Source organism: Uranotaenia lowii, chromosome 3, assembly GCF_029784155.1.
Source record: "Uranotaenia lowii strain MFRU-FL chromosome 3, ASM2978415v1, whole genome shotgun sequence".
NCBI classification, from domain to species: Eukaryota; Metazoa; Arthropoda; class Insecta; order Diptera; family Culicidae; genus Uranotaenia; species Uranotaenia lowii.
Window position 1 is genome coordinate 143174475 of NC_073693.1, and position 22900 is coordinate 143197374.

At 39.0% G+C, this 22900-nt stretch overlaps 1 protein-coding gene and 1 long non-coding RNA gene across 6 annotated transcripts; both read right to left on the minus strand.

Annotated features, from left to right (window-relative positions):
* Window positions 1-4059: 4059 nt before the first annotated feature.
* On the minus strand, window positions 4060-10584 carry LOC129751833 (large proline-rich protein BAG6). Of its 5 annotated transcripts, none has more exons than XM_055747570.1 (13): window positions 10389-10584; window positions 9951-10021; window positions 9496-9855; window positions 8784-9425; window positions 8534-8728; window positions 8074-8470; window positions 7758-7982; window positions 6338-6749; window positions 6124-6269; window positions 5864-6066; window positions 5349-5801; window positions 4835-5248; window positions 4060-4773 (listed from the first exon to the last, which is right to left on the minus strand). In XM_055747570.1, exons 2-13 carry the CDS (start codon window positions 10011-10013, stop codon window positions 4408-4410), a joined length of 3876 nt encoding a protein of 1291 aa, XP_055603545.1. In that variant the 5' UTR covers window positions 10014-10021; window positions 10389-10584; the 3' UTR covers window positions 4060-4407. The 5 variants fall into 5 exon arrangements, with proteins under 5 accessions (XP_055603545.1, XP_055603547.1, XP_055603543.1 ...); XM_055747572.1 differs by having other exon boundaries at window positions 5864-6048; window positions 9487-9855; XM_055747568.1 differs by having other exon boundaries at window positions 9487-9855.
* Window positions 10585-16572: 5988 nt separating this feature from the next.
* On the minus strand, window positions 16573-18301 carry LOC129751854 (uncharacterized). Its single transcript, XR_008738810.1, has 2 exons — window positions 16960-18301; window positions 16573-16858 (listed from the first exon to the last, which is right to left on the minus strand). It is a non-coding gene; the product is annotated as an uncharacterized LOC129751854 (long non-coding RNA).
* Window positions 18302-22900: the final 4599 nt, after the last annotated feature.

Below are 22900 nucleotides of genomic sequence, written 5' to 3' on the forward strand. Positions count from 1 at the left end.
TTAAAATGATCCGACATCCAGGCCTATTTACTTGCGTCTAACGATCAACCCATTGAATAAGCGGGATCGCTTATCATCTTATATGTTAAATCTGTGTATGTGTGTATGTCGAATTTGTGGGCTAAGGTCGTAATGCATTTCCCCGTTCTAGTGGTCGAATCTTGACCCTTACACATGGAACGACCGACACCATGAAGATAATTCGAACAGAAAGTATACTCAGGAATAGCTTTCTTATTACCTGCTGACTCACCAAAAGACAATTCCTGCTTTCCCTCGCCGCTTCTCTCAACAACCATCTATCCAATCAAAACACATTAAACAAAAGGACTCCGTCACTTTGTTAAAAGTTGAAAAACTTGCTACACGCAACGTCGTGTTGTTCTTCAGCCACAATTTCCTTCTTTGTGCTTTCTAATCATAGAGAAGTCTGAGCGAGTCAATAAGTCTTTTCTTGCTTGCGAAAATATTCACTGTATCGGCAACTCTCAAATGGAAACCAATACTAAGTACGGAGCAACAGTTCCATGGAGTTCAACGCAACACTAGTGCGGAGCTTGTTAGTTAAAGAGACTACATACATGTTTACATACTCGTCCTCAGAACAACTTATCAATATACAATCCTCATACAAGGACATGCTTCCCCGACCTCCCGGGTAAACAAACACGATCACACATTCCTCGCTCTCTCAGAAAGTTTTGTATCTTATACATTTGTTTTCTCCCCTCGTTCAGTGTTGCACTTAACTTGATAAAAACAAATACAAATCGAGCCTAGTGTATTGCTACCTCACTCATTCATACGCTCTCTAGCAACATTGACAAAATTTCCAGAGCACTACCGCCCGATAGCAGTGCGACACCAGTGCAACACTGCCCGAATAAACAAACAAGATGGCAGCACTTAGTGGTGCACCAGTGCAACACTCGGAATTAACCAATACGGTATAAGCATCTTCCAAAATCTAGTAACTTGTTGATCATTTCGTGGCGCTTCATCACTTCTGGTGATATTCATAATATCAAGTCACGTTCCAGAAAATAAGCTTACAAACACCGAGAAACATTTCGATCCGAGGACTAAACACCGCTTATGCATATAATTAGTCTTCGCTGGTCGCTCACAGAAACATTTTTCATCATCCAAACAACAACAAACAAGCTTCTCAACCGTGTTCGAAATCATGAAACTTTGAGATTGGCTATTTACCTACAGAGTAAATCAGTATCTGCACCATTTCTTCACTCCAGAACCGATAGTGGATGATAGTTTAGAAAATATAACTGATATCCTCAAATATATTTGGTTCCACAGAGTCATTAGTTGACTGCGTAAATATTTTTCCAAGTGTTTCTGCCCTTACCTTTATTCAGACTGATATCTTTACAATGTCTCCTCCACATCTGAAACCACTCTCACTGTATAAAACTCTGACCTCTGAACGTCCACGCCCGCCATGAATGGTCCCGAGCTCACTATGGTAAATGCTTACGACCAGAAACACTCCGACTTGTTCTGTGTTGACCGTTGTATTTTAAAAACAACGATTAAATCATCGAGTCTATTTTAAAAATCTCCTGAAAACCGACCCCAAAACTGCCAATACAATTGGCTACTCTCCTTTTCTTCTTTATCAGACGCTTTTCGATTTGAGAATCCTACAACCCTCAAAGAAGAAACGAATCTAGACTAATTCTCTAAAATAACTTCTGCAATTATTTTTTTTTTATATATATATATTTTCTGAAAACTGGAAGCGAAAAAAAATCTATACTTTAATTTTATATGTTTACCAATATCATCACCCCCTAAAGAAACTGACGTGCTCAAAATAATGAATTCTAAAATATTCAGATATGCATGAACTTTATAGTTTTAAGTATCTCTATAACCAAACAATCAATCAATCATAAAGAAAATTTTAAAATCTCTTACGCGATTCAAGTTTTAGTGAATCAAAAACACCAAATTTGTTGAATTTAATCTATTTTATTAATCGTCTTCCGTGTTTTCTGGAATTTCGTTTAGAACTTGAGACATACAATCCTCAAAAAAGGTACTATTATTCAATTACAATTATTTTCCTGTTAATGAATACCCTCTTTCTGCTTTTGAGTTTGAGAATTTCACCATTCACCATCTCTAAAAAACTACATTTGTACTTTTACTCCTCTTCTACCTTTTTCTTCTGTATACTAACTTGAGCTGGATCCAAACCTCTCACAGGATAATTCCTGTCACCCTGCACGGTACAACATACCGGCCAATTGATCTGCCTCTCTCGGCCCAGATCTCTCACAGGACGTTTCCTGTCACCCTGCACGGTACAACATATGTATCGGCCAAAAACAATCCTCACAATTGTTTACTTCGCGAAAAATTCGCTCCCTGCACGATACCCATATGTATCGGCCAAAACAATCCTCACAATTGTTTACGTCGCGAAAACTTCGCTCCCTGCGCGGTATAAACACCGGCCATGCAATTTGTTTTTTTATTTTTTCTTTTCACACTCGATCGATATGTCGCATCCTAACCCTAATGCCTTCCGCAGTACCCACAACGCAACCTGTATTCACTTTTACTTATAGTGTTTTCGTTTATTAGCAGTGGTAACCTAGTTATGCACGGGTTTGCCCTAACTGCTGTTATTGTGTTCATTTATTAATTTAGAAGCCCACTAGCTTTGCCCCGCGCCAGTGGAGAAAACGAAAACGGCATAAGGTGGTAGCCTAGCCAAAATGCGTCGCGAAAATGTTCTGTAGTCACTTTTGTCATGGTAGCTATGTTTACGAAGGAAAACTTGACTACTATCTTTGCAACGGTTCTTTCTCATCATCTCTCTTTCCATCTCATTTCCCACTTCGTACTGGCCAATATCACACACCATCAACAGGTTCAGTACATAGGGTACGCAGGAAATAAGCCATGAAGTGCCGAATTAAGGAGCAACTTCCTTAATTCTCTCAAATATTTCAACGAATCATGATTAGATCGTCGCAACCACACGACATGATGGACCTCCATGGTCTTAGCTGTCTTCGAAAAAACACAATGCAAATAACAACAAACACACGCGATTCAATTGGATTCAAAAATATCAGTCTTACCTGAATCCCATCCTCGTCGCCAATTTGTGGTACCCTCCTTTCAGTCCACTCGTAACACCTTGTACACTACAGGACCACTCAACATAGTATATTTACTAGTTCCTGGCTGCTACCCTATTCTGCGTGCCACTCACACAATGCACTCCACTTTCGACCATGTTGAACCATTGCTCTCTATGCCTGGAGTGTCGTCATATAAAAGTTGTTCGTATGCCTAATAGTTTTCCATAGCTTGTATTCACATATCACCACAGATAGGATTCAACAGCAAAATTATTTTCGCTCGAGCCCTCCGATCCTTGCGCGGATCCGCATTCGGTATCGTCCCGTCTTCCAGCGGAATCGGCTTGACGACTTCCCAAAGCTCTTCTAGCTCGAGGAAAGTTTTCACAGCAAATTTCCGCGTGGTCCAATTTTCACGCCCCGCTTTAACTTGTTAAAACCTGGGCCCATAGCCTATTGGATATTGGGAGCCGTAAAAGAACACGTCGTGTCAGCTTGGAAGTTACAGTTAAAGCGACTGATTTTATTTAAACTAATTTACAGATTGCTATGATTGCTTATTCAATAATTCGCCTACTGCGTCTAACAGTTACCATATAAGCGCTGCGACACGGCTAATACCAACGTCACAATTGCAGACACCCACCGAAATAGAAGGAAAGTGTCCGTCTTGTACGAGAAAAATGTTATTACCATAGAAACAGAGATGGCGCGTTTAATTCATTTTTCTACCCAAGACACCTCCATAATGTTAGTTGCGCTCTGAAGAGGCAGCGCTGTAGCGATCTATATAGAGACATGCAAATCTTACAGGGGTGAGCTTAAGGGCACGAAAATTTGTAAATATTTTGTAATTCGTAAAATCGATACGATGTAAAGAAGGTCTCTTAAGAACTAGCAAAAATAAACAATTTTGGGATCAACGCAAAACGACTGGTTGTTTGTTTTTATCAGTTTTGTCAATCTGTTTTTATTCTCATATTTATCTGTTTATATTACATTAACTAGTTTGTTTTTAAACATGGGATTAACAAAGCGTGTTCATCATTGATTAGTAACACCTTAGTTCTGATTTGCTGCAGGTAGTAGCGTAACCTCTGTAGCAAATTGACTGCATGAATTCCCCTGAATTTCCCGCTTTTTTTTATCTTTTTGATTTCTGCATACTTGTGATATTAGGAAAATACAAATTTTGTGTATCCAGCGTGTCATGATACTATAATATCTCAACAAGTAATGTTAAGGATTCTGGAGGAAATTGATCCTCGTAGATGCATTTTTAAGTATGTGACTATTTTTCAAAATATTTAGAACAATTGGGATAACGTTTCGCTTCGAAGTCGGCATCTTTGGATAATCGGTCCCGAATGCTTGCCTTCATAGCTTCACAGTACGAACTTTGCAACGCAGCGTCATCACCTATCGTGTTGGCCAGCTCATCCAGACTGTTGGGAACGGAAGAAGCAGCACCCGTTGAAGAGGGATTTGTGGAACTGGCTGCGATGGCTGGATTGATACCAGTGTTCTGGAAAGATTTCTTAACACCTTCCGATATAAGTGAACCCACGTCTGCCGGCGGTTTGGTTTCCGCAATCAGCTTGCGACGTTTCGAGGACATTCCGGAAATATATGCATCGGAAAATGGTCCTTGGGGAATCTGAAAAAAAGTAAATTTTTGAATACTTAGCATTTCCTTGGGACTTTTTTTTATCTAGTACCTGACGTCTTTGCCGAGCAATATCTCTTGTGATGACCGGGAGCCATGTGGAAGGCAGATGCGAATGCCACGGCTCAGAACCGACTAGAACCTGAGGAAGTTCTTCCTCGTCTTCTTTTTTCTCGAGAGGAGGTGGCGTTTCGGTGGCAGCTGTCCCAATCGGGATTGCCATTGTGATATCATCCCCGTCCGCAACAGATTCAGGGGCAGACGGGGCGGAAGAACTCTGGTTGTTTCCTACCACCGCAGCGGATGCAGTAGCAGCTGCTGCATTGCCTACTGGTGCTGCAGATATAACTATTGCCGTACATTGATCCAGATTGACTATAGGTGGTTCGATCGAAATGGAAATCTCGGCTATGTCAGACACAAGCTCAGGAGTCGGGGTTGATTCCGATTCGTCAACTTCCATTGGCTTTAAATAAATAAGACATTTTAAATTACCAATTGCACGAGTATTTGTTTTATTCGTTCTAGTGAAATAATATTTAAGACAGCCAAATTTAGGTACTTACGCTAGGGGCCCGATTGCTAGCGGTGCCTGGGGCCGGCCTCCGAATGACAAGAAATTCTTGAATATCTTGCTGGTCGTGTTGACTGGATCTCTCCAGCTGCCGGTGAATAGCAGGCATGAACAGCCGCATTATCTCGGGATCAACATGAGTGCTCAACGGATCCTGGGTACTGTAGATAGCCATGTTCAGAAGCTCACCCGATATGGATTGAGCCCCGGGCAATCCTGAACAGGTAATTAGGATCATGAAGAATCGACGAACGAAAGTGATGAGGAACCGCAACAATCGCACTCCAAACTGTTGAGAGTTATCTTCTCGGATAAGATTGATACAAAACGGTATGGAGTTTCGAATAAGGTTCTCGATCGATGCCCGGGTATCGTAATCAGCTCGATCGAATCGACCCACGCGCGATAAGAACGGTTCCAAATGTTGAATCAACTGGTTAATGACCTGATAACAATTAAAAAAGTAATGAATTGAATTATTTTGCTTTTGATAAAATCAAATCTTACATCTCGTATGGTCTCGTCGTTAATCTGCCTTCCGCTGAATAGAGTATCGACCACGTATGTCTGAAGAGAATCACGAACCCGATTCAAGGTGTTCGGATTGGGTACAATCTGCTCAAAGTCTGCTAGTGTGAACTGGCTTCCAAACAGGCTGAACGGCAATGTGGTCAACGTTTCCGAAGAGATACCTGAAGTGGGAAAAACATCTACTCTTCAGAGCTGATGACATTGTTTTTTCACTGGGATTAAATCAAAATACTAACGGGCACTGATCTGGCTAGCAATGTTCATTGGTGTAGCATCGGCACTACTGTTGCTGCTATTAGCTGCCGTAGTCCTCATCGGTGTGCCAAACTGTGGAGTACGCTCGGCGTTCTCTCGGATGTGATGACTGTTGCAGGGTAAAAATCTGTGGCAGCAATGGTAAACGTGAAGTTATTGGATGATGAAAATAATTATTTTGCAAAATTCTAATACCTATCGAATGAGGGCAACATGTTGGCTGGTATCGGGCGCATGTTCCTGATGTGAGCAGGGATGCTGTGCACATGCGGTCTCGGTGTGGATCTTGTCTCGGTAGATGTAGTCGGTAGGGTGACCGTCGTAAACCTTGGTGGTAGCGGTGGTCCTGCGGTTGTGGATCTTGGTGGTTGCGATGGTCCTGTTGTGAATCTTGGTGGTAATGGTGGTCCAGATGTTTCGTTACTTCCTCCGGTGGTAGAGCTGTTCGTGGGCGCCGTCGTTGCAGTGGATTGAGCAGTGCTGTTAGGAACGTTGCCAGTTGTATTGTTGTCACCGGCATTGATCTGCACATGTATATCCGCGTGGATCGGTGTTGCATTAACCACAGCTTGGATCAAACGGGCAACTTGCATCTGAGCGTTATTAGCTGAAATCAAACGCACAATACTTAAGTTGGATGTCCTGTAAAATATTTTTAACGTCACCTAGGTATGAGAAAATGAGATCATTATAGGAATTTATGTTTCACCATATCATTTAGGACAATGGTAAAGACGAAAAGTAACGGGAGACGGTAACTTTATTAATTAACCAAATAAAAAGACTTTAAATAAACTATCCATAGCTCTATTTTTTTTTATAAAATTCAGCTAAAGAATTTCTTTTTCTTTGTTACTTAATTTATCGGCCTTATCAGTGAAAATACTATCACCGATAAGGGCGATAAATTAAGTAACAAACGGTCCTACGCCGTTGTATCCAGATTATTTTTAACGCTCAAACTAAGGAGCTAAGAATTAGGCACTTTATGGAACACACGCAGGTAAACCGGCGTTGCATTAAATTTTGCGGATAGAATGCAGTGGGAGACGTTGACGAGTTTTTTTTCTACCAGTATGGTCAGTATGCAGTGTATTGGATGGTATTGTATCCATTGATCTGTTTCTCGTGAACTCATGTTGGTACTGTGAAATAAGGTTTTGCGACGTTAAGTAGTCGGTCGTTCATTGATTACTGATACGTTTGACAAAAAGCGTGTTGTTAGAAGTTGGTTTAGGTTATAGTTAGGCAGTGTTTTGAAGAATACGTTTTTATACGAAAACTAGAAGTAGCTTTGAATATGTGAACTTATTTGCTGTATATTTTAGGAGTGTGCCTATACCTATACCAGAAAGCTTTTTCTAACGGAAAGTGAGTCATCAACATACAACTTCATTTTCTTGTTTGGTGTTTTAAGCTAAACCTCCACAGACACCGCCACTAATTTGTAGACCGCAGTCATGAATTTGGTATGATTTTTAACAGCGACGAAAAGAAAACAAAATCTGAGCAAACGAGGAGCTTTGATGTTAAAGCATTGTCATGAAGTACTTTGCGAAAAACAGAACAGAAAAAAACACAACAAAAAAAGAAAATACTTAAAAACAAAACATACAGTTGGCTGCCGAGCGCTCCGGTGAGCCGGAGCTGAGCGAATTGGTTTCACTGTTGGCCCGCGAAAATTCGGAGGAGGGAGTGGAAGAATTCGTCGGAGAGTTAACCACGTTTGTCGTCGTTCTCGTCGGCGAGGCGGTGGTCGTCGAATTATTTGGGTCGATAGGGTTGGTAGATGTTGGGGGCAATGTGGCTCCCGAATTTCTAGCATTTCTTGGAATTGAACCTTTAAACAACGATTGGGGGTGGAAAAGTTGAAAAATATGATCAAATTCAGGTTTTTAAGGATCAGCCTGATGGGTTTTGCTAGCTCTAACCTGGTTGAACTGCAGAAACGTGGCTCAGAATACGTCGCAAGTCGTTGTAGGGATCGTATAAAGGAACATAAACACTGGTAACGACATTATCGGGTAGATTGTCAAGTACGGTTCTAATTGACTGACCTTGCTGTTGTTGTTGTTGCTGCTGCTGTTGTTGTTGGTTCGTACTGGTATTGGTTGTTCCAGAAGTGGTGTTCGTTCCTGTTGTAGGTGGCGCAGTTGGCGGATTCGAAACTGGTGTTGTCGAATCGTTTGATGGACGAATTGGTCCATTATCGGGAACCGGAACCGGAATTGTCAGATTAATAATCTGAGCGTTTATATTATTATTTCCCATATCCGAGTTGTTGTTATTATTGGTAGCTCTCAATAAATTGGCCAAGTTGATGTTGTTCTAGAAAGGAATAGAAGCGTCAAAATTGCACGATGTAAATAGATTTAGTGTTCGTGAGCCTACCGGGACAGCAGCGATTCCAGAGCTAACGAAAGCAGACTGTTCGACCAAAATGGGCCTACAGCACAAGTGACGAGGCGATGCAGTCTGAAGATCCAACATAAGATCGCTGATGGCGTGCTGAGCATGCGCCATGTAGTGCAGGGTTTCTGACACACGATCAAAAACACGTTGTGAATTTTCGCGGGTTGCGGTATCCTAAAACAAACCAGACCTTAAATGAGCGAAACCCTTTTTTTCTATCCCTTCTTACCCCATCCTCATAGGTTGGATCATTCTGTAGAATATCGTAGTACTGCTGCAAGTATGGTTCCAATCTTCGCTGGACTGTTCGCATTTGTTGAACTACTTCAGCCAGAGTTTGGGTACTGGTGGTTTGATTACGCGTAGATCCAGATCCAGCCTGTCGTCTGGAATCAGCACTCGATTCCGAAGTGCTAGACGAAGTGGAAGAACTTCCCGAAGAGGCCCCGGAACTTTCTTGAGCTGGAGTAGCCGTGGCACTCGTGTTTGGCGGTGTAATGATCGCCGAGTCCGGGATAGTTCCAAACACCTGAACCGAATGGTTCAACGGATCTTGCTGCTGAACGGTTACGTTCGAAATTCCATTCTGACGGAAGGCAGCCGATACTGCACCCTGAAATGCTTGAACAAAATTCTGCATCTGATTGTGCGGTATGTCCACGTCGCCAACAGCACTGATGCCCACTTCGAATACAGTTGATTCCATCGTTTGCTGGGAGAGGATGTCTAGTGCCGTATTGTTCAAGCCACGCTCTGGTGATTCCAGATAGCTGATGATGTTATCAGCACACTGTAGCATGTGACGGGCCACGGTTATCCGATTCATACACAATGTCGAAGAAGGGCTAACAGATGGTATTTGTGGTGGTGTCTAGAATATCGAATATATGAAATATCAGTTGCTTTTGATTAACTCAATTTCAAAAACCCACTTCTCTTACCGACGGATTAACGTTCAAGGGTATTGAAGTCATTGACCCGAAGTACATCGTGTTGAGGTCTTCCAAACCCCGGAAAAGTTGGGTTCTATTGGATGCATTATCACTGCTGCGGGATCGCCTGGCTGCTGAGCTCCGAGCGGCAGCACTGTCGTCTAGGTTGGAACTTCCTCCGCTGGTACTGTTGTTTCCCCGAGCTGAGGGAGGCGCCCTTTGCACCAAATGGACTACCTTCCCATTGACGTCGTAGTCCTTGAGCGGCTTTTCATCACTCAGCACCCTGCCGCAGTAGATGAGCCGTTGCATGTCTACGGCTACATTGATTTTTTCGGCAATGTGTTCCTTAAACTGGCGAACGGTGATCTAAAAAAAGTCATTGTACATACATATTCGAAATATTCTTATTCTAGAATAATCCAGAGCCTTTTCATGTAGAGGCAATCAGGACGAAAACTTACATCATCTTCAACGCAGAAGTCATGATTTTGTGAATCTAGCGTTTTCACTTTCAGATTTATCATTGTTTATCCTAGAAATAAAAAGACAAAAATGAGCAAGTTTGTAGCAGAAAATTAAATGACATCATGATCAAAACACAGAATCGCCATCTTTTCTAGTTCGTGACATGTCTAACCTTAAACATATGCAAAGGTTGCTAATAAAATATTTTCCGAATTCATTCCGTTACCTCAAAAAGCCTTATAATTCCGAAATAGCGACTATTTTTCTTTACCGCAAAGGGGGAACCGACAAGACAAATGCTTCATGCGATTCAGCGCCGAGGATTTCTATTTTCAGCTTCCGCCACCGTAAAAAAATCGATCACTTTCTGAGTCTTGTTTGCTCACTTTCGATATCAAACCATTCCAGAGGGAGGAAAAAAAAACTAAACTTACCCACTTAAAACCCGATCCTCGCAGGAAAATTTGTATATTCTAGGTGAATTGTCGATAACGGATCCTAAAAATACGCGTAATTAGCGTTCCTGTTATAAAATTTCATAAAAAATCTCGGGAAATTTTCAACACGAAACACCAGTTTGTGGCTGCTTTGCACGGTTCACGCAATTCTTGACGTTTCCATTACCGAGAAGTGGTGCCTAATCGAGGGAATTGAAAATAATTTTTCCGAACTTGTCTGACCTAAAAGAGAGAAACATATAAAGATTCTGAACTCATTCGTGAGAAAAAGTTGTTTACAATCAGTTTTGATAAAAACATCAAAACAACTGACTTAAATCTTAAATTTAGGACATGATAAATATAACAAAACCTTTAATTTGCTTACGAAAACTCACAGTTTTATATAGAATTATTTAAATAAACTTAAAAATTCAATCAACTGAAATTGTACTGGCAGCACTTACGGGTGGGAGCCGGAGCGTTGCCAAAATACCACATAATAGGTGTGTTCAACAGAACTCAATCGAAATCAATTGAAATCGATTGACAGCTGATCAGCTGTTTTTCCAATTGACTTCGATCGATTTCTATCAGGCTGCTGAATGAACAGCCAGACACTAACACTAATGCGCTTAGTTGTTGTCATTTTCTAATTCAGCTGTGTACTTTTAATGACGAGGTAGCGAGCAAACGAATTGCATGGTCAACCTTTATATTGACCAGATAAAGAAATGCAAATAAAAAATATAGGAGAAAATTTTAGAGGGTTCCAGCCAGTGTCTAACCACAGAGAACAGATATCGGGCCCCGAACAAAAATTTGTTGAAATCGTGTGTGAGAATACCCACCTAAGTTTCAAACCAAATTCGTAAGTGGACTAACATCCATAAGATGTCGCTACCAGTACACATATTTTTCCATTTTTTCGACACGCTTAGAAATTAATACTCATAGCTTATCTCAAATGAGGCCATTGCAATGTATGAGAGTAACACAACTTTTTGTGTGATAAATTTTAAGAACATCTTGATTTAAAAAAAATGCAAATCATATTTCAATCATACTTTAATCGCTGTCATATGTCCCAGCATATGCCCCATATTGTTCAATCAATATTGGCGCTGAATTGAAAGTTGAATTCCAAGTTTTAAAGTATGTCTTTCTTTAAATAGTTTTCTATAACAGAGAATGTGAACATAAATGTTATAATTGTTAATTATGGGTCGGCATTCCGGTTGATGGTATCTTGTAACTCATGTTTATAAATAACTTAAATCATTTCTACTGATTACTAACCCTGAGTTACAAGTCCTCATATATCGATCTCAGGTAACATCAACCAGAATATCGAGTCATAGTTTACAATTATAACATTTATGTTCACATTTTCTGTTCTAGAAAACTGTTAACTGATAGTAAAATACCAATACATACTTTAACACTTGGAATTCAACTTTCAATTCAGCGCCAAAATTGTTTGAACAATATGGGGCATATGACAGCGTTCAATTGTGATTGAAATATGATTTGCATTTTTTTTTAAATCATGATGTTTTAAAATTTATTACACCGAAATTTGTGTTACTGTCATACATTGCACTGGCCTTCTTTGAGATAAGCGATGAGTATTAATTTCTAAGCGTGTCGAAAAAATGAAAACAAAAATAGGTGTACCGGTAGCGACATCTTATGTATGTTAGTCCACTTACGCATTTGGTTTGAAACTTAGGTTGGTATTCAAACACACGTGTTGAGCTCCAGCTCGAACTCTGTTCTCTGTGGTCTAACGCCATAGAGATGGTACATCACCCCGACGGTCCTGCACCAGGTCATAACGGTACCGAACTTAAAGCCCTGACATCTCCCAGAAGTTGCGGGAGTCTACGCTCTCCTCAAATGATTGTGCAGGAGGCTGCGTCGGAAGCAGCATAAAAGGAACAAAAGACGTAGCATGGAAGGAGCATTAAGTCAATTTGTGGAAGCACAGGCGATGGTTACGATTGGGCAGATAGGAAAGCATGAGAAATAATAATAAACAAAAAAGAATTTTAATTGAATGGTTTATTCAATTTGTGTGTATGTTTCTTTAACAGTTAAATTTCGCATAAAACTGTCGTTTTTTTTCACCCCCCGGGCGGGGGCTCTGTATGTCTGATGACGATTAACACAGCACTTCTAGCACAGCACCGCTGACACGACATCGACCGCCATCACTTTCACTGGCACAGCACCACCGACTCAGAATACCTGCACAGCACCACCGACCCAGAATGGCTGACACAGCACCACCGACCAGCACAACTGACACAGCACCGCCGACTCAGCACGACAAGCACAACATCACCGACTCAGCACACGACAGAGAACACCGCACCAAATTACACCACTGTCATTTCTTCTCATAATTTTGCCACAACAAAGCAAATCAGCTGTTTTTGACAGTAAACAACTGCATGTGTGGTAGTGTGATAGAAATCGATAGAAACGAATCCTGCCTCTGAGCTTGGTCGTTTCCGATTGGTTTCGATCGATTTCGATTGGCTTTATTGAACGTCAATTGGATTCGTTTCGATCACAACATTGGCTGAGTGAACAACCATTTACCAATCGAAATCGATTGAAACCGATTTCAATTGCCTGTTGAACACGCTTAATATTTTTTGTCTTCCTTGTTGGCTGCATCCCTGGGTTGCCAGGTGCCCAGATTTGTCTGTAAAACCAAGACTTTTGACCCTTCGTCCAGATATTGGTCAGACACAGATTTTGCCCAGATTTTTGCTGAGAGTGCCCAGATTTTACAGATTTTCAAAATTGAGTGATGAAACCAAGATTTATGCATCGGATTTGATCCGTAAGTGCCAGATTAGACTGAAATCTCGCTTGTATTCATTGGTATTTCACCAAGCATTCATTACCAATTCTTTTTTTAATAAGATGAACATGAAACGTGGTAGGAAACAGTGTTCTTAGCGCGATAATAACCTGAATATCACAGGAAACCCCCCCCCCCCCCCCCCCGCTCACACGCACCGTCAAATGTCTTATTTAGTATCAAATTTGTGATCTTCCCTGTGCACAGACAAACACAGACTTTTTTTCGAAATTGCCCAGATTTTTACTCCTCAACACCTGGCATCCCTGCTGCATCCTGCGGCTGTCCAAAATTGCATTATTTCATATGGTTGGAAATATTTCGGCCCTATTGCACCCAGAAAAAAAATTGCAAATAAAATAAGATTAATTTCTTCCGGTGCGTCGAATTAAACCACGGAAAATATATATAACCTCGTCGAGGTGAAACCCACCTCACAACGGCAGTCATCTCTAAAGCAGCAATTTGTCTGAAGAGAAGAGCAAAAATAATAAATTTTCTCTAAATTATAAAAAATAGCGCCTTTAAGTATGCAATGTTATTAGCGTTGAGACAAAGTTATAGAATTTTCTTCTTATGTCTGCTATAAATTGTGAAATGAGAACAAACATGACCAAAATAGTCAATTAACAGTCAATCTTGGGGTTTTGTTTGATTTTTATAAAAAGATTAGGGTTCCTGAATAAAAGATCAAGTCTCCTTCAATAGGGGATCAAGTCTCCCCTAACTTCAGAAAAATCGCAATTTTTTTACTCCCACGAAAATGCTTCTTGTTCATCAACGGATTCAAGTATCGTTCTAATTTTTGGAGCATAGAAACTTGAAGTTACAAGCTATCAGAAAATGTCAAAGACGGCGAGTTGCTAAATTTCTCCAAAAAGATATGGTGAAAATAAGAAAAGGGGATCAAGTATCCCCACTCTCCCCTAATGATTATGATATGTACACCCAAAATAATTTTGAAATTTATTCTACGGGATTTTTCACGTAAACTAAGATTTTGTTGCATCCCATCGATTCTACGTGTGCCTGTAGTAACTCCTTAACTTCTACGTAACTAGCGCATGAATTTCACGTAAAGTCTAAGTGAATTAATTTCTTTTCATTTTTCTAGAGCGTGCTGTTGTAAATTCTTATTAGAAAAAGGAATTGACATTCAGTTGATTTTCTTAGCTGTTGTGAAGGGACGCAGATTTTTCAATCGTTCTCAATTTTCCCTAGAAGAGAAAATGCATGCCAAGGAGGATATCATTGGATTTAACTTGATCTCCTGGTAAGTGGTAATGATGCCAAATTATATTTTTTTAAATTTTTTGTTTTTTTGTCATCCGTTTCAACACTCGTTCTTTGTTAGGAGTCCTATACCGTATACAGACTACATATGGCTGTCCGGATTCAACGATCACGCAACAACGAGCAAGGTGAAGTATTTTGAATTTAAATTATTAATTTTTCATTAATGTATACTTTTCTATCTCTACAGGATTCAACAAACCAAAATAACGTTGCAGCAATTAAAGCGTTTTATTTATCATAAAGTTTAGTGTTAGTGTAAATATTGTAAAAATAAAGTTTATTCCATCGTTAACTTGTTTTGTTTTGAACATTTTTTATTAAAATGAAAATACGAAAGAAAAATCAACAATTTCATTCGGGTATTAAATAAAAACATTCCCACACGCAGCGAAAAGTTGTACCATTGAACTAAAACAAATACATCTTTGATTCAAAAACCTTGTGTACATTGAAACAAAATACAATTTCCTTGATTTAAGTAAATTTTATATTGAACCGAACTTTTTTCCCATAAAACCAATGTTCCAAATTTTTAAATCAAAATATTTAATTTGAACTCAAAGAATTTTATTTTTAACTCAGAATCCAAGTAAAAATTAATTGATTTAGATGAATTTTCTTTTGAACCAAAGTATTTTTTCGTCAAACAGTCGACACATCTTCATTAGCTTCTGTTTTGTGAACGGGTCGGCGAGAAGCTTTTCCGACAACCAGTCAAACTTATTTATTTTCTCCGGAATCTTCCTGCCGCACAACCACCAGACAGCACCGGAATCACAAGACGTACCCGGCGTAGGAAAGTTTCGACAGCTTTCAGAAAACAAACGATAGTGGACTCTTAGGTAGGTCTTTCAAAATTAATTTAATTTCAAATAGACCGTCTACATAACAAAATTTTTCAGGGAAACCATTCATCCAACTAATTTGAAACTGTAACGAGTGTTCTGGTCCTCCAAATATGCGGTTGCAATCTCTTCCGGTCCGGTCCAAGAAGACTCAACATCTGGCGCCGAAACCCTTCATCATTTGTTCGGATGGAACTGTCCGCAAAAAACATCGTCCAGTAAGTACTTTTCATGCATTGTATGCAAATAATTTTTATTTTTTTTAATTGCATTATTTAGCTAACTGTCGTTTTTTTTTAAAGCTTCATAATAAACCGTATAATGTGTTCTCCTCTTTATTTACAGATGTACCGGTTCAAGAACTCTTATCCTGTGGAAAATCGATGATCCTAATGATGAAGAACATGCATGTACTTAAAAAGAAATAAAATGTTTTTATTATAATTGATTTCTTTTAATTTCCAATAGGATAAAAATTAATATGTAGTACTAGAATTTGTAGGAACAAAAAATAGAACTGAAAAACAAATGCTTTTAAATTGAAACCCAAATACCGTTGGAATAAAGGAAAATTTCATAAAATTAAACGAAAAGGTTTTTGAATCAAAAGCATTTAATTATTTGAAACAAAGAAAAAGTTTTGATTCAAAGGAAAGCATTTCTTCGAAACAAAAGAAAATGCATTTGAATCAAAGGAATTTTTATTTGTCCCAAAATCAAAGGAAAAAATCCTTTGTTTTTGCGGCACTTTCCTTTGAAACTAATTTCTATTTTTCTGCGTGCAATAGCATTCATGGCCACATCGCGTTGAACTTACTTAAAATTCACGTAAATTGTAGGTGCGCTCCATGAGCACGAATTCTTATAGGGACGCGTTTACGAATTGATTTCGTAGCATTTACGTGAAAATCAATTGGATAAACATTATGTAGTTTTTCACGTAGCCGCTACGTGCAGATTATTTTGGGTGTATTATTCTGATGGATCTCAATGCACGCTCGGCCATATTGAACCATTAATGCTTGAAAAATAACCATAATCGAAGTTTTGTGGGTTAAGTCATTTTATGACTTTTCAGTGAAAACTCATAAAATGAGATTTGGAGGAGAACTTGGATTATGGTTATTTTTTAAACATGGTCGAAAAAGTGAAAATGAGCAGAAAATCAAGGATTTTTTATTTTATTCGCTTAAACATGAAAGAATCAAAGGAAGATACCTTAATTGATGTATAATAACACAATTAAATTAGTGTTGTTTTTAAAAATGCTTTTATTGGACGGGTGCAAGTAATATTTCAAGTCGGTCACTTCCGGATGATCCGGTGTTGCTATCTCCCCGGTGACTGCACCCGATGCTGAGCACGTTTTTGCCTTCTTGTTCATCTTCTAGCAACTTTTAGGATGAGACAGACTTGCAGAATTAGAGGAAGCCCCTTATCATTCTTATCATCTGCAATAAAAAGATAAAAAAAATGATTTTATGGAATGTTCCATGGAAAAATGTAACTAAAATTGAAATATCAATAAAAAAGTAGCTAGCATTAACCTTACCTTTTGGAAGATTCCGTTCAAGTTCAAGCACCGTTTTCAAATAAACCGGGAGTCCCGTTTCGCCCCCGGTGCGCAGATGAAAAGCAACAGTTTCTTGAGAGGAACAGCAGTCGTCTTCTTTTGCACCACTATCTCGTTGGTGTTGCTGCTGGAATTTCCTGTTCCGAATCCTCTTGAATTCACGAACCGAACGGATCTGTGTTCATCATGATTGGAGAAAAACAATATTTTAAGGTTATCGACGAGGGATTTGGAGGATGTTCAAAATATAATTTTAAATTCTCTTCACTATTGTTCAATGCTTCAATTCAGTATATACTTACCCGACGTATGATCCAATAATCCTCCGGGAGCTGTATAATGAACTAAAAAACTGTTAAACCCGACTAACAGCCATAAAAACAATCAACCGGACTGCGCGTCCAATAATCGCAACTTTTTTTCAAACAAATTGCGTTTGAAATTTAACCATTTTATAAGTTTACCGCCAGAACTTTAGAAATGCTTGAAATTCAACCGAACACTATGGTTGAATAATAACAATAATGGGAGTTCTATCGGAAAAATCATAAAATGGTTCAAAAAAAGTCGTTTATGGTTAAAAAAAAATGAGCGTGTGTGGTCATAAGACTGCATGTGCCATTTATGATGAAAGTAAGGATACAACTATGTGTTTTCGTTTAGCAAATTATAGTTCTGTGTTTAGTGCTGAACTTAGCGGAATTCTGAAAGTAACAGAAGAAGTTTTAAAAAATAATAAAGATAAAAACCTTTGTTTAACTGACTCATTGAGCTCTCTTAAAGCAATCAAAAACCCCTTTTCTAATCACTGCATAGTTAAAAAAATTTACCAAAATATTTTGAAAATCTCCAAGTCTTCAAAAATTCTCAAATTTTGTTTTGTGCCAAGCCACGTTGGAATAATAGGAAATGAGAAAGCGGATGTAGCAGCTAAGCAAGCAACTAATGAATCTATTTCACAAGATTCACAGACATCTTCAGATTTTAAAAACATAGACAAATTTAGTTTCAAACAAACTTGGAATTATAATTGGATATCTACTACCGAAAACAAATACAGAGAAATTAGAGATTCAACTAAGAGATGGAGTTGTGTCGAAATGTTCAGAAGAAAAGATTCAGTAATTGCAATGTAAACCTTTCAGTCAGACATATTTTCAATGATTGTGAAAAATATGCATCACTTAGAGAAGAAAATGATATTTCAGATATCATTTAAAACACACTTACATTTATATTTAAGATTTTATGTATTATATATGTATTTATGAGCACAATATTGTAAAAACAACGGCCTAAATAGCCTTTATTTGTGCTGATGGCCGACCAAATTAAACAAATAAATAAAATAAATAAATAAATTTAAAAATATTATAGAGTACCGTCAAACGGGGCATCATTCAACAGCTGGGTTTATATGCAACATTTGTATACCACAAAACTTATTTAATTTTTATGTTTATATAACGTTATAGATTTATCATTTAACGATAACAAAATGATGGTGATACAGTTTCTCATATCGTGAGATAGTGCTCACATCGTGTTGGGTGCTCGTTATGCCCATATCTCCATAAGAATATGTCCAAGAACAGTCAATTGATCTTTCATGTATTTCAATTTTGATTAATTTTTGCCAAGAGTTAGGGTCTCCTGAACAAAAGGATCATTTCTCATTTAGTCCAGGTTAAGTCTACTTTAACTAGAAAAATATATTTTTGTAATTTGTAATTTATCAACTTAAACGTAGCCTATCAGTTACAATGAACTATTAATTCAGGTTAAGGAAAACATATTTTTCTGGCTCCACGATGACGAAAACAAGAAAATGGGGTAAAGTTTTCCTATTCTCCTCTATAGTAGGGATACGTACTCTTTTTCGATCTAAAAATGAGCGTACTCTTTTTTTTTTTAAATTTACTAAATGTACTCTTTTTTGGTGAAAGTAATTAAATGAAATTTTCCCATACATGTGAAATTATTTCTTTCTTCCGATACATGAAGATTGTATTAAATAAAAAAAAAACAAATTTTTATGCATTCGTTGAACAACACTTCATTTTTGTTTCTCTTGTTAATTGTTTGCTATATGATGGCTTCCTATGGCCAGGCTTGTAAGTGGTCACCATCGTTTGAATTTTTCCGGAGACAATCACCACACATCATTCGTGACAATCGTGGAGAGCGCAATCGTTTGATCGGAGAGCAAAAAAATGTCAAATGAAATTTTGATCTTTGTGGTGGTTAGTCGTTCGACTTTCACCTCTCTTGCGTAGATGATCGAGATAATCATTCCACATTGTTCGACCAACACATCCAAACATCACCCGGCGCTGCAGAGTGGCGAATTTTTTTTCAACAGGAGGGAGTGAATAGAAAAGATTGCATTTGTTTATTGAGTCTGTAGGTTCTGCTGCGTGAAAGAGATAGGCGATGTCGTAAACTGTCGGGAATTATGGTCGTTTGACCATCAAATTATCCCTCTCGTGTACCAAGACACGAAATTTCGTTCGACAATCACACAAAGAAGAATGAATGTCGTTTCGTTTGATGGTAGTCGACTGTTCGGCAAGTTTTCGGTCGCATTCGTTTGATGGCACGAACAATGAAACTGATAAAAGCAGGCTGTGCGACTGTCAGAGAAAATGTCGATGGTTCACAAGTCTGCCTATGGCCGATGACATAGTGAATACGATGCGATGCGATGCGGCGAATGCGATTCAATGCGGTGAACCACATTGGATGAAAATGTATGTGAATCGCTTAAACCTGACAGGCCGATGACATAGTGAATACGATGCGATGCGATGCGGTGAATGCGATTCAATGCGGTGAACCACATTTGATGAAAATGTATGTGAATCGCTTAAACCTGACATACTCAACGCGGCGAAGCAGATGTCAATTTGTTCCGCCGCTCGAGTTCGCATAGGCTGCGTCCGTAAATTTTCCGCCAATTCGCATCGCATCGCACTCACTATGTCATCGGCCACATACTCAACGCGGCGAAGCAGATATTGCTGATCCACTCTTTTTTTCTATTTCTGCGATAGCTGATTTGGGCTCCCGTAGGGTACCACTGTAAAAAAAAATTACAGTATTCAAGAAAAAAATGAGCATTGTTCTACATAAGGATTATTTATCGACTGAAATTAAATCGGATGAACAAGCGGAAAACATTTAAAGATGATTTAACAAAAAGTTGTCAAACAAACATGTATACCAAATATTATTATCGGATTATCTATTGTTTATAAAATAAAAAATTGTGTTTGCCTTGAGCTTGGTCAATCAGCGGTCAAAATCACGGAAAAATGAATAATAAAAAAAAAACTGTTTGCGATGGGATCAATCAGTGGACAAATTCACGAAAAAAAAAAGCTGTAGTTGTTTAAATAAGTTTAGAGTTCGACGACACGGTAGCGATCATTCATTGAATGTTGGATTTCGTGCTATGTTTTGCAGTCGGAGTTATCCGTATAAAGTTTAACTGAAAAGCGGTTAGCGTGTAGAAAACCGACAGATTTTATACTGATTTGACAGATCGCACAAGTTTCGCAGTTATGAGTGTGCAGTCCAATTTTTTGCGATTTATTTATTTATTTACATAGTATTCCGTCTCACGACATAACTTGACGAACATAATTCCTAAAATTCACTCGGTTCATAGCAACCGTTCTCCAATTTCTCGGGCACCCTACGTTCGCCAGATCACGCTCCACTTGGTCTAACCACCTCGCTCGTTGCGCCCCCGCTCGTCTTGTTCCTACCGGATTCGTAGCGAACACCTGTTTTGCAGGACAGTCGTCCGGCATTCTCGCAACATGTCCAGCCCAGCGTATCCGGCCAGCTTTCACCACCTTCTGGATACTGGGTTCACCGTAGAGCCGCGCGAGCTCGTGGTTCATCCTTCGCCTCCACACTCCGTTCTCCTGTACGCCGCCAAAGATGGTTCTTAACACTCGTCGCTCGAATACTCCGAGTGTACGCAGGTCCTCCTCGAGCAATATCCATGTCTCGTGCCCGTAGAGAACAACCGGTCTAATAAGCGTCATATACAGGTTACACTTCGTACGAGGGCAAAGTCTTCTCGACCGCAGTTGCTTGTGGAGTCCATAGTAGGCACGACTTCCGCTGATAATTCGCCTCCGGATCTCACGGCTGGTGTCATTGTCTGCGGTCACCAGTGAGCCGAGATAGACAAAGTCTTCGACTATCTCCAGCTCGTCGCCGTCGATCATGACCTTGTTATTACTGGACAAGCGGGTTCGGTCGGTCTCGGATCCGCAGGCCAGCATGTACTTCGTCTTGGACGTATTAATCATCAACCCAATCCTTCCTGCTTCGCGATTTTTTGCGATGCGAATGGTATTATTTCCTATAATAGATCATTATCCGTACACAACTCCTTTTTTTAACTTCTCATATACGATTTGTTACATTTTAACGACAGCATAATTGAATTCGACCAGCATATAAAGTATCAAAGACGCATTTATCGCATCAAAAATCTTCGTCATGCCAAATTCGTTAATTCTCAGGCTATGGAAAAATGTGTTTTCAATAGTGTTCAATATTTTTTGTTTTGTCTGGGATTTGAACGCTCGTAATTAATTCAATCTCAATGAATACTAAGAATAATAATATTTCATCACAGAGAACAGACGTACAAGCTCGAACAAAAAATCTTCCAAAAAGTGTGTAAAATTTCAAATGCTGACATTCAAAAAATACGTTAGAAATTGACTTGAAATAGTGCCATCTATTGCGCCGTTCAAAAGTTACAAATCAAATTTTCAAGTGGCCAGTTTTCGAAAAGGCCCAGCCAAAAAACAAAAAAATTGTTATAAAAACAATCGTTGGAAATTTTACACATGGGCTAGCTTGTATGTCTGTTCTCTGTGATTTCATTCCGATGACTTCATGTTTTGTCCTCTCTTGCAAAATAATGACACAGAAAACAGACGTACAAGCTCGAACAAAAAACCGTCAAAAAAGTGTGTAAAATTTCAAATGCTATCACCAAAAAAATACGTTAGAAACTGACTGCAAACAGTGTCATCTATTGCGCCGTTCAAGAGTTACAAATCAACTTTTAAGTGCCCAGTTTTCGAAAAGGCGTAATCGTAGCCAAAAAACAAAAATTAGTTCAAAAAGGGTGTTGGGATTTTTACACAAGTTTCGTGGGCTAGCTTGTACGTCTGTTCTCTGTGATAATGATTTGAAGATTGATTCAAGAATTTACTTCTTAACTTTTCAATGAAATTAGTGAGTAAGAGTGAATTTTTTAACTGTGTTTACTGCTCCGGCTAGCCTACCGCACGGAAGGCTACCGTCGCTCGATTAGAAATTTTCCCAGTAACCGCAATATCAATTTGTTCCGCCGCTCGAGTTCGCGTAGGCTGCGTCCGTAAATTTTCCGCCAATTCGCATCGCATCGCACTCACTATGTCATCGGCCTATGGAAGAAACAACGCAGTGTTCCGAAAATCACTCATTTTCAATGAATGTTTCTGATTGCACTTCGCACCTGAACGTACAGCGGTCGGGTTTCGCTACTGGACCTACCCGATCATCTATTGTTCAATTCATCGCTTAAATACAGATCACCTCGCACGATGCTTGCTGTCAAAACAGTGCAGCACCATCATCAAATTGGAATCTCACCAATTAGCAATGCATATGGCGAATCATGTTGGTCTTCGATCAGGAGTGAATGTATCAGGTAGTGAGTGAGTGATACATGAAGCCGATCATTAGCGCATTTTGTTTGATTTGATACAAAGCAAATTAATAAATTTATTTGTTGTTATAACGTTTTTTAACATCAGTATGATCAAAATCAAATTGAAGTTATGTTTGTATGTGAGCGAAAGATGTTCACTTTCGCCGTGTTTTTCAATTTTGACAAGTTCTCTTA

Bases quoted from the DNA above. Each gene is read 5' to 3' on its own strand.
- LOC129751833 (XM_055747568.1), bottom strand. From the start codon at position 10,013: ATGATAAATCTGAAAGTGAAAACGCTAGATTCACAAAATCATGACTTC. The intron at 8,471-8,533 runs GTAGGCTCACGA...ATTCCTTTCTAG, and splicing joins CTGGAATCGCTGCTGTCCCG to AACAACATCAACTTGGCCAA. The intron at 7,983-8,073 runs GTTAGAGCTAGC...CGTTGTTTAAAG, and splicing joins CGTTTCTGCAGTTCAACCAG to GTTCAATTCCAAGAAATGCT.